Genomic DNA, 11743 nt, shown 5'->3' with positions numbered 1-11743 from the left:
ATTTGGGTAATACAAATCCTGTCTGTTGATTATGGAATGAGGTGACTAATACTTTTGTAAAGCAGTACTGGCATATCTTTAAATATCAAGTGTTCTCTAAATGTGCATGGTTGTTGAGTGCTTGTGGACATATTTAGATGAAAATTGTGAGAGTGTGTATGTATGTTTTGTATGTGTGTGTACAATGACAATGCAAGCAAATTGGCTTACACAAGAGGCTAAACTATACTGGAGCAACACACTGAAATTTTTCTGCAGTGACTAATAAAGTCATAAAGAGGCAAGGATTTCTTGAGGGCTTTGCTGTTAGCTTGCAACACCATTAGAACTTGTAAGACTAAATTTGTAAGACAAAAAAAAAAACCCTGCAGCCATGTCTTGGTTGAGGCTAAAGTACGGAAGGCTGAAATAAACTTTTGTAACTTTTTCAGATCACCTTGCAATGGAAGAAAATGGAGCTGACCATGACATTGCTATTGAAGGATCTAATGATTTGTTCATAGGCAATCGTGATAGTACAGGAGAGTCAGAAACAAATGATTGAGTTTTTCAGGTGAGGTATGAGTGTCCTGTCTTTGTAGATGCTTTCTTTATATCCTCTCTGATGAATTTACAGTATGATATTTCATCAATGTCTTTTTTCTTTCCTTTATAATAATACATTGTGTCTTTTTAAAAAGTACAAAAGTTCTTTCCCTTGGATTCTTGTGCCATTCAGTTTTGAACTGATGAATATCCAGATGTTACATGTAATGACAGCCTTTAGTAATTATATTAATAGGTCCTGTTACAGTGCTGAAGAAATACATGTTTTATTGTGTTAATAAAATCCTTTAATAAAAGAATGCTTAATTACATGCTCTGGAGTAGGAGGGCTTCAGAACACTCAAAAATTAGAACTTTGAAATTGCTTAGTGACCAAATGTGGCAAATAAGAATCCTTGGACACAGGACATCTGTGTACGTATTGGGGAAGGGGAGTCTTTAATGTATGTATTATCAAATATTGCCAGATATTCCTGGTCAGAGAGATTTCTGTGCATAAATGTTCTTCTGCAGATTACTATGGCTAACATAAAATATCATTCAGATGGTGATTTAGTAGCGTGCTTATGGTCTCTGCACAATGTCGTTAACACAGCTAGTGCCATTTATTTGTTGCTGCTTTTCTGGTGTAGTTTACACTAGACAGTTTCAGCACAGAAGATTTATACTGGCAGAACTTCTGAGAAGATTATTTGGCCCAGGTCTGACTTGAATATAAAATTTATAAATGTTTTCCCCCCACTCTTTAGATTTGTAGTTTAACAAATGTTTGTAGCAGAAACATCAGTTGTTTGTGTGATTGCTGCAAGATATACAACAAATTGCAGTCCTCCTTGCATCGGCCACATAACAGCCTGACATATTTTACACAAGGACCGCCTCTCTTCCATTATTTTTACATGTTTAGTATTTGTGTTGTCAGAGTTCCAACAAGACAGATACTTGTGCTTAAACTTTTAATGAAAATGGGATGTGCTGTAAGACCTTGATTCTGCAAGCTTGACGAGAATTAGCTCTGAGTACCTATGTTTTGAGACTTGCAAAAATCTGATTCTTGGTCTTGCACTGTGTAATTCTTGGACTTGAATTTGTGGGTTTGTTGCTTGTGTTTCTTCTGTGGTAAAGAACTAAGAAAGCATTTAGACATTTTTGTCTTTGTAGCTAAATACATGTATCTAAAGGCTGAGTGGAATCTGTGATTTCTTTTGAAGTCAAGTTGGTGGATGCTTTAAAGTTTTGGTTTTGGTATGCATTCTCTCAGTTTCTGAGTAGACTTGAGATGTTTTTTAAGTGATGAGGGTTTTGGGGGACAGATTTTGGGCACAAGGGATTTTCTTTTCCCTTAGTAGAAAGATTTCTTCTAATAAGCAGAAATATGAATATATTTTCAGCATTGAAATGGAAAACAAAAGTAGAATTGCTAGTAGCCCCTTGATCAGAAGGACAAGAGCTCCCTCTGAGTATACAATACAGTGCACTGGTTTAAAATGTTTTCTTTTTTTTTTAATAGAAATTGCTACTCAAGATTAAAGTACGTTTTACTGGTTTTCCTCTGTGAAAGCATCTAACCTGCATGGATTCCAGGGATCCGTTGTTTGGACAGAGTGACTCTCCCACAGCCTTGCCCATCACAGTACGCCTCTCGGGCAGTTCTGCACCATCGGCTCTGCCTGCACGGCCACCCCAGCCACAGCCTCACTCTGCAGGGGAGTTACACCTGGTGGACCAAACCGGGCAGCCTCTATACGAGCTGCAGCCGCTAGGAGGGCCCAGTGTGCCGATGGTGAGTGCGTCTGAAACAGGGGAGGTGGTGTATTCACAGATGAGGGAGCTCTCTGAAGAACTGTTTTACATTGTGCTTGTTTGTTTGTAACAACAGCTGATTCAGACTTTAGCAACAAGGTGAAACTTTTCAGTGGTTCAGTTCATGTTCCCGTTGCCCTTCCTCAGGTAGGCAAATCCTGTTTCCAGCCATTACTAATTTTATTAAACACCTTATGTCTGTTCTCATTATCAAGCCTGGGTGTTATTTGTCTGATGAGATCTCATACTTCTACCACTGTTTCTTTCTCTATATTCCCTGATAAGTGTCTCTGGGGATTGGTACATTAGAAATAAGCTTACCCATTATGTCTCCCCTTCCCCCCCCGCCTTCCCCTTAATTTGCTTAAAACATTGCTTTGTAATTCTTAAGGCTTCTTTTGGAAAAAAGGTATCTCTCTCACCCAGAGGGTTTGGTTGGCATGTGTTATACTGGCACTAAAAGACACTTCACCCATTTAAAGTGTAGTAAATCAGAAACAATATGATATTTTTTGTTATTTTAGATTTTATAACATTGTTGGGAACAAGTCCTTGGTAATTATGGGAAAATTTGCCATAAGGAGCTGTTTAAGTTTTCCAGAATTCTAGGAGATTTGTATTGTTTTTGAAGTCCTGGAGCTTTTCTTCTGTATGTTTTTGCATAAAATGTTGCCCATAGAGGTCAGTTTCTTAGGAGTAAAGGTCAGAATTTTTGTATGTTGTGATTAATTCTGCTAGTCTGTGAATGGGGTTACAGGGAATCCAACTATGAATGGTTTTCAGGTTTTTGACAGCTTTAATAATGGTTTTGTAAGTTTCAAATAAATGCATAATTCATTATAGAATCCCATAAGGTTAGGGTGTTTTTTCTATCCTTTATTCAATTAAAGGGTGATTTTTAAAAGGGGAAAAGTAATTTTAAGAAATTAACAATAAATTGGCAGTTTCCTTATTATGTGAAATCAAGTTAATTTACAGGCCCTAATCCAAACCAAAATATTTCCTGTTCTGGTAATAAGCAAACCCAGTCATGCTGCATGATGATCAGTGTACAAACTAGTGCCATTCATCCTTTTGTGTGATTGCCTTACAGATGATTGTTGCCAGCCAGTCAGAAAATGGCCAGGTGCTGCATGTCATTCCTTCTGCCCAGCCAGGAATGGCCCAAGTGATCATTCCTCAAGGTCAGCTTCTGGATGTGACCAGCACACAGGGTGAGTTCAACCTGTGGGACTTGAGTGTGTGTTCCTGTGACTATGCATATCCTGCATGATCTCTTTTTAAACACCTCGTTTGTACATGTTTCCTTTCCTTAGACAGTTATAAGACAAAAATAGGTACTTACTGAATCTGCTTTCAGATTATGAATCTGGCACCACACACACCACTTTTTCTGTTGGACAAAAGGCTTATGAAATAAGAGATATTATGCTCACATTAGATATGTGATCGGTAAATTGGGATATCAAGCACAAAGCTGCTTCTTGCCTTATTTACCTTTAATAAGGACATTTGTGCCACGTCAGGCAGCTGTACTATCAGCCTCAAATTTTTACTTCTCTTTACTTCGAGTGAAGTAGTTAATTCAGGTAATGCAGATAGATGAATTAGTGTTCTTCTGGTCTGTTCCAGAGATCGCTGGTGCCGATGCATCTTTTGTGAAGCCAGGAATAAGTACCTAGGTAGAAATTCAGTTCCCAATGAAGAAAATGAGACGTAACTTTCACTTCATTGCTAAGTTTTTCCCCTCAGCGTGTTAATTGTAACATTTTAAGTAGGTGGTGAGATGTACAACTAGAAGCATGAATTTTAAGCTTTTCTCTAGGCAAGGGACATACTGAAGTCTAAAAGCGTTGATTATTTATCTGCAGGCCTTGCTGTGTGGCAAAATGCTGTGTAGTAGTTTACATTCACAAAATAAGACTGAGAACTAAGTTGTCACAATTTTTTAAACTCTCCAAGGTATTTTAAACTGTTTTTGTATTTTCTGTATAAAATTCTCAAAATCTGAGCGCTGGTGCTTCTGTGGAATTAGAGCTCAAAGGTAAGACTAGAGTCCTGGTGCTGGGTGAATAGAAAAAAGAGTTGGGATTCAGGTCATGATCCAGTCTTTTCCACTTAGAGTTGGAATATGGTTTCATGCCCTTGCATTGAAAGGCTTGCTCTTACCCTAATGCTCATCCTTCCCTCCCTCTCCACCTGCTCTTGCAGATGTAAAACCACCATTTAGTTACAGTGTAGTCTTACATGACTTTAAGCAGACTGTGAGCCTTAGTTACTAAAGAATTGCTGTTACTCTTTGTAGGCAATAAGTTGCAATGCTGAATAATATTTTTGTATTCCCATTTTTCATTCTACATGGGGCTCCCTCTTTGCAAATATTGGAAATGTTCACAGTATTTGAATATATGTTCTGCAACAGTGCTGCGGGGTTTGGTTTTTTTCGTGGTGTGTTTTTGGTTTTTGGTGTGTGTGTTTTTTTTCTAGAGATTTTCTGTGTAAAAGACTTTGTAGTTATTTGATCTTTAAAAGACAGTTAGGAAGACTTGTCCATGGTTTATTACAGAGATTAAAGGGGAAGGAGAATGGACTGTCAATCCTTGAGTTTCACTTGCCTGCAGGTGGTGGTAGTGTATGAAATGGCACAGGCTTCACCTTAAGACACCTTAGTGTCTTAAGGGCACATCTATGTGGAAGGAACCAGTGTTCCAAGCTTTGAGCCAGAGTGGTCTTACTCTGAGGTGCACACTTATGAATCTTCTGGCACAAGCTTTCTAGTGGAGTGATTTCTGTACTGAGTCAATAGCTTGTCACTCTCTCTTGGGGTAGGGGAAAGAAGCTTTTATAATTGAAGGGCAAAAATCCCACATCTAAAGAGAGCTCCCTTTTCTTTATGTTAAGACCAAAGTATCAAACGTCTGCTTTCAGTGTTTCATTACATTTTTGCTTAACTGTACACAGAGGCTTCAATCTAACTATTTTTTGGCTTATGGATTGCTCCCTCATATCAAGAAAGGCTAAAACATTTGTTCTAACAGCACGTCAGATTCAGTTACAAGATGCCTATTTTTTTCTTGTTTAGGCATCATTTTTTTAAGTGCAAAGCAGTATGATAATCTCCTTTTTCTTATTTTAAAAGCAACCAGTGTGTGATTTGCAGCTGAACAAAATAGTTGTGCAATCCTATGTGGATTTGTGGAAATGTAAAGCAGAGTAATTTACAAGTTCCTCTGATTATTTGCTTTGTTGTGGAAGGATTCATCAGCAGTAGCATGATTGCCAAAGTCCTTGAGTACAAACAACCTTATAAAGTGTATCTTCATATGTGTGCCCGGAGTTTTGAGTATTGATTCACAACTGTTAAACTACTTTATCTTCTGGAAATCTTATATGTCAAAATGCTTGCTTTTCCAACACATAAAGTTTAATTATAGCTTCTCATTTCCCCATTCCGAGTTCAATTATTAACCAGGAGGATGTTTTATTTTTGCAAAGATGTTTCGGAAGAGAAGTGTGATGATGGAAACTTGCAGACTGTGGCGGTGGCTGCTATAGCAGACAGCGCAAGCAGTTACATTCTACATCCGCAGGCATCTCTCACTGTATCAAAAAAAGCAAGCACCAGGTAGGTCAGGAATTAAAAGGATGAACAACCACTTTGGTCCACTGTTAGTACTGCCTTTTCTTCTTGCAGTTTGTTTTTGCAATGGTTATCACAAAATTACCATAGAATAGAGGTTATGAACCCTTGGTATTAGTGAATGATGTGTAGCTAACTGTGTGTGTAGGCAGCTTTTGTATGTGCCAGAGCCGTGGAAAAAGCAATTAAAGTACTGGTATTCCAGAGATAGTTGGATATATTCTGACCTGAGCAATAGGCGGGCATTTAAAGTAGCACAGTGCAAATTACTGAAATTATTCCAGAAAAGCACTGATACTGCCAACCAAGAATTGAAAGTGATCCAGTGAAAGAACTGCAGGGAAGATTGAAGTTAGAGGGAGCAGACTTTCTTGTATGATTATATTAAAACCTATATAAACCATCCTCCCACAAGAAGGGTTGATTGTAGAGATTAATTTTTTAGGTAGAGATTTCAGTTGTTGGCATTAACAGGGAGAGCCTAATCTTTCTTCTCTTGGATAACTTCTTCAGCTTCCTTTGATAAAATATGAGAAAGTAGCTGCTAACGTGTTTCAGTGGAACATGTAACTAGGCAGATTGGTTAGCAAAGTTTCTGAAGTTAAAATAGTTGTTACATTTTTCTTCTTTTGATATCCACCTGATTCTGTCCCTGTGCTAAGTGATGCTTACTATTTTAATTCCTGAATACTCTGGGATTCTTTTTTTGCTTGGAAAAAAAAAAGTCCAAAAGCCAACCAACCAACAACAAAATGCCCAAAGGAGACATTTGTTCTGTGGGCTGCAAGGTGGCTTTGCATTGGTTTATACTCTCTTGAAACTGAGATGTGGAAGAGATTAGAATAATCTCACTATGGTGCAAATTATACATATTCAAGAAACATTTAAAGTGGAGAGAGACAGTTTGTGAATGGATTTTGTGAACACAGTCTGTACATGTTAGAAAAATAATCCTGGAAAGGAGACATTTGGATGGACAGGAGGTGACGCACTTGAGTTTTGCAATAATAAACATCGAGTAAGCATGGTTTCTGCCCCAGGATTTAGGGAATGGAGAAACTAGGTACTTAAAATAGTTATTGGAGCTGGTTTTCAGTAATTTAAAATATACTAAAATGTGCAGCATTTAACAAGTGTTTGATATCAGTTTTAATCTTTAGCATTATAACATCAGTCTGTGTAAGAAAATTACCAAGGTGATCTACTGGTCTATTTCTCAGTGTTTTGTCTGTTGTTGTCAAGCAACAATACTGAGAATACTGAATGCTCAGATCTTCTTGAATGTGGAAAACAGTGGGTTTTTAAAAATACTTATTTACTGTGAATCATTTTAACAATGAAATAGAATATGGGGAAAATGAACCCCAGGTTTTTAAGGCAAGTTGATACAGTATCTATTGTCTGATCATATGCTGTAGGGGTTACACATAATGCACTGATCTGCTATATTACCTGTAGTTTAGACTAAATCGTTGCTTTCCTGGATGCCTGTGTAGACTTTTACTAGATTTTTTTTATTTTTCAGGGTATTGGAAGATCCCTTTCCCATCCCTCTCCAGCCATTGCCACCAAATACACCTGCATGGGCGCACCGTCTCAGGAACTGTGAGGTGGGCTGCAAAGAATTCTGACTTAATGTTTTGTCATCTAGATCTAAGATATTGATCCTATTCCATGAAAGGAATAATGTTCGTAGTTGTAGAAGCTGTGTTTAAGCTTCCTGGTATTATGAAATAGTACTGGTACTAGCTGGTACTACTAGCACTTTTAAACACCTAAAATGGTATGGAATCCCTTCCTTTTTTGGGAGTAGCAGAATAACTGACTATCAACAGCTCCTGAAGCAAAAAATGTCGTTCTTAAATCTCGATGCCATACAGCACTGGGAAAAGCCACTGATCTGCACTGTGTGCCATATTAGGATTTGCTCTTGAACTACAGTGCAAGCTCTGCTGTCTTCTGCTGAGAAAACTGGTTTGTTGTTGCCCTTAGTGATCCATTAAATAAAGAATAAAATTGCCTTTATATGGCCTAAGTCTGCAACTGTTCGTATTGGTTTGTGTTGTCACTTAGAAGTCAAAATCCATGTGACTCGCCAGAGTCAAGTCTGGGACTTGACAGAGCACCTTAATGTCAGTGTTCTACTAAGGATTTCTATTTTAGGTATTCTCACAGATTTATTTTGGTTTTTTGGTTCCACCATGATTACTTGTGCTAGTTTTCTCTTTTGTTAAAAAATGCTCTGTCTTTATTCCATGTCATGGCTTTTGACCTAAATAGAACTCTCTTTATTTGCATATTGTTAGATGTCTACAGAGCTCTCCTGATGACTGGGATGATATCAACAGCTAGAAAGCATCATAAATTACTTAAAAGGAAGGGAGGGGAGATGGGAAGATGCTTGAAAGATCACCTACCCCTTCTTCCTGCTACCAGACTCTTCCTGATAGATGTTTATTTTACTTTCTCTAAATACTTTTTTTAAAGGATAGTCTCTAGCCAGTTCACCTCTTTAGATATCTGTACCATTTGAGGTTTTTCCTATTGGCTTGGCCACTGAAAACTGGAAATTGCAGTTGCAGGGACTTAGAAATGGAATTTCTTTCTGTTTCCACTTAGAAATATTTTTTAAATTATCTAGATATATTAATGTATTCTTATTTTTGTTATGTGCCTTTTATTTTGTATAAATGGTGTTGTCCCCAATTATATCAACTTAAACGTTAAGAGGTCAGAAAATTAATAATACTAATTCTTCCACTGTGGAGATACTGTTTTCAGAGAAGTGAGAAGTGAGTCACTTAATTCAAATGGCCAGTTAGTTGTTGAAGTCCAGTAAGGTGTATAACCCATTACTCTTTTTAGCAGTATGTGGCACATATTTTCCTGTCTTAACATCGATGTATCTGAGTCATGTATTATTGGTTTCATTTTATAGGAGGACTTGTATTATGGTCTGCTTGGTCTATCTTAATTTATTACAAGAAATTTCACCTGCTGTGTTTAAAATTCACAGCAGCAGCATTTATAGAAGAGTTCTAATTTTTAAAGAAAATGAAATCAAAATACTGTCTGTTTAAATGTGTTCTGAGGATATAAATATCTGCCTCTGCTGTTCAGCAGAACTATTGGCTGTATGCATTAATCCTCTCTGTTCCTTTAAAAAAAATTTGTTGCTGTTTTCCCTGTAGAATCAGCCCATCTAAGAAGAAATAACCCAAATTCTCTTCCTTTTTGTGTGTTACCAGCAGAGTTGCTTTGCTGAGTTTCAGTTCCACAGTGTAAATCCACTGGAGACTGCGAGGATGCATGTGCCTTTTCATGGGCACAGACTAGAGACAATGGGATTTTGAGGTGTCCTTGATCTTTCAGGTGCAACTGTCTTGCAGAATGTTTTGTTACTAGTAACAGGACGGAAGAGTCCAACTGGAATTTGGAGGTCTAGTAGAAGTGCAGATAAATGTGGCAACTCACAATTCCACACTTTCAGTCACTTGCTAGAATAGAAACAGTGTGGAGGTCTGTGTGGATTTCACAGAAGGTGCCAGCAGGTGAAGCCATAGCATAGCCTTGGTACAGGCTGCCAATTTATCCTGGGGAGCTGGCTGAGACTGAACTCCAGAGGTCAATAACTCCTTTGGCAGTTAGTATTGCAGGCAAACAGAGAGCAGTAAAAGCTGCAGCTGTCTAAAATTAGCACTAAGCTCTGTGTTTGGTCTTGATTCCCTGACTGCCTTGAAATGTCCAGCCTACACTTGCTGTGCCTAGGCAGCATAATGCCTCTTCTATCCTGCTGTTCAAGGAAAACTGCAGTCTTGATATGTGTATGTCAGTGTAAGCTTTTATGTACACCTGCTGAGGTGAGGCCAGGGGAGAGAGAAGTAATTGCCCCTTTTCTTAGCTTGAAACTTGGCTGGGGTTAAAGGGTTGGACAGTATCAGATTGTATCAGGGTAATTACATTGTTAATTAAAAAGTAGATTTTTTTAAAAAAAAGGTGGTTTTCTATAACCTCCTTAGTTTTCAGTGGTCTGCTCAGAATGCGTTTCCAGCATGTATCAGCATATTGAAGTAGAATGTAATTAAAAACTGCATTAATTAATCAACTGTACAAAGATAAGTTTATCTATTCGTGTGGGACAGATGGTCTCATTTGTCCATTTGTTCCTACCTGGGAAGCTTCTAGAGAGCAAGGATCCTATGTGCTATGTGATTTTCTTCTTTTCCTCCTCCCCTCCCACCAATTTTGGGAAAATCACCTTAAGGGCAGAATAGAAGACAATGCCTTAACTGTTACCACTGCTTTTCTGTCACAACAGTTTTATCGGTCTTCTCTCATCTCTCTAGAATAAGGTCAGTGACCTATTGTTAGTGACAGCTGTATGATGTGGAAAGAAAACTTCTGGTCACGGAGCGCGCACTGTGCGGAGGGGTACTATCATTCCTCTTGCAATAGGGGGGCATCCCAGGCTTCTGAGAAGAAGGTACTTCTGGTAATTCTCAAGCTGCTTTGCTTCTCCTGGATTTTTCAGATCAAGTTTTGGACAGAAGTGTAATTTATAATTTCTGGCTAAACAGTTGCCAGCTTCTCTTTCTCACCACAGCTGTGTGAGTGCAGCCTATGTAGACTTCCTGAATTGCTGGAGCAGTGTGCTTGCAGTGCATTGAGCTGCTGAAGTGTAAGAACTGGTATCTCAGAATGACTCACACAGCTGGCACGTACAGAACCCTCTGGTTTTGGGCTTGCGCTAGCAACAACACCATGCTGGCCCAGTTCATTCACAGGGTATTAGTATGTTCTTTGTTGACTTTAGGTCTTGCTAACCATGAATGTTTTGTTTTTCTTAGGCAACTCCAAGGTAGGTTTTATGCAGTTGTCACCAAAGTATTTGTGCAATGCTAATCTTAGAGAGACACCATTGCTGCTTTTGTTGACAGTATTATTTAAACATCTGGCTGCTCTGTCATTGAAGGTGGCAAAATAGATCCATCAGACTAGTACTCATCCACCATGTGTTTGCCCTACAGATACACTCTAAGGCTGAGCTGGCAATCTACTCTGTGTGTTACTTCCAGCTGCTTGGTCAGCCTGAGCTGCATATGAACAGAAGCAAGCATGGCGTTCCGAATTTGGATGGAAAGCTCTTCTCTGCCCCAGTGCTTTTGCTGCTTTCTGGCTGGCCCTGGAAGACCAGTACTGAACCAGCTGTGATGGCTTTTGAGTAGCTGAGCAGCTGACACAGGATGTTGCAAAGTCAGCAAGTTGTTTGTAGTTTGTTGGTTTGGTATTTTTGAGTCAGGTTATATGTAGTTTTTCTGGAGTTGCCCAGAGCTTAGCAGAGTTCATTGAAACCATCATCAGTTTGCACATGGCAAATACGATATATTATGTTTCTGTGTAATGTTGAGAATCAAGAGTGCCTTGAAGATTGGGAGGGGTATTACGAGAGACATTCAATTCAAAGTTAGTGCAGTAAGTGGGTGAGGTGGTTACTGGTGGTACAAGCAGGTGTATTCTGCCCCAGCTCAGTGCAGTGTGTGTGTTCAAGTAGATGCATAGACATTATTAGTGCTTCAGAGATTCTCTGTGGAAGTCGAGTGAAAATGTTTGCCTAGGATGAATTTGTCTACGAGGTGGCTGCAACTGAAGTATGTGTGTGGGGAAACAACAGGAGTGAAGTTGTCCTATGGGAATCAGAGTTGGCAGTAACTAATCTTTTCAGGGGTTCTTGGTGTACTTAGGTCTTGGAGGGCT

General features: G+C 38.8%; 1 protein-coding gene across 10 annotated transcripts in view; it reads left to right on the top strand.

Moving 5' to 3' along the window:
* Positions 1–441: 441 nt before the first annotated feature.
* Positions 442–11743, top strand: part of CARF (calcium responsive transcription factor) — a 37260-nt gene continuing 25958 nt past the window's right edge. For 7 of the 10 annotated variants that reach the window (XM_075093765.1, XM_075093760.1, XM_075093757.1 and 4 more), the window contains exons 1-5: positions 442–553; positions 2057–2329; positions 3443–3563; positions 5845–5974; positions 7515–7599. In XM_075093765.1, the coding sequence (XP_074949866.1) occupies positions 2120–2329; positions 3443–3563; positions 5845–5974; positions 7515–7599 (546 nt within the window). In that variant the 5' untranslated portion in view covers positions 442–553; positions 2057–2119. Of the gene's footprint in view, positions 554–2056; positions 2330–2425; positions 2497–3442; positions 3564–5844; positions 5975–7514; positions 7600–10994; positions 11243–11743 lie in introns of those variants that run through there. The other 3 variants (XM_075093764.1, XM_075093767.1, XM_075093766.1) reach the window with 3 other exon arrangements.

The sequence above is a fragment of the Phalacrocorax aristotelis genome, chromosome 5 (genome assembly GCF_949628215.1).
Source record: "Phalacrocorax aristotelis chromosome 5, bGulAri2.1, whole genome shotgun sequence".
Classification (NCBI taxonomy): Eukaryota; Metazoa; Chordata; class Aves; order Suliformes; family Phalacrocoracidae; genus Phalacrocorax; species Phalacrocorax aristotelis.
Note: the sequence above shows the minus strand (reverse complement) of the source record. Positions and strands in the feature narration are given on the sequence as shown.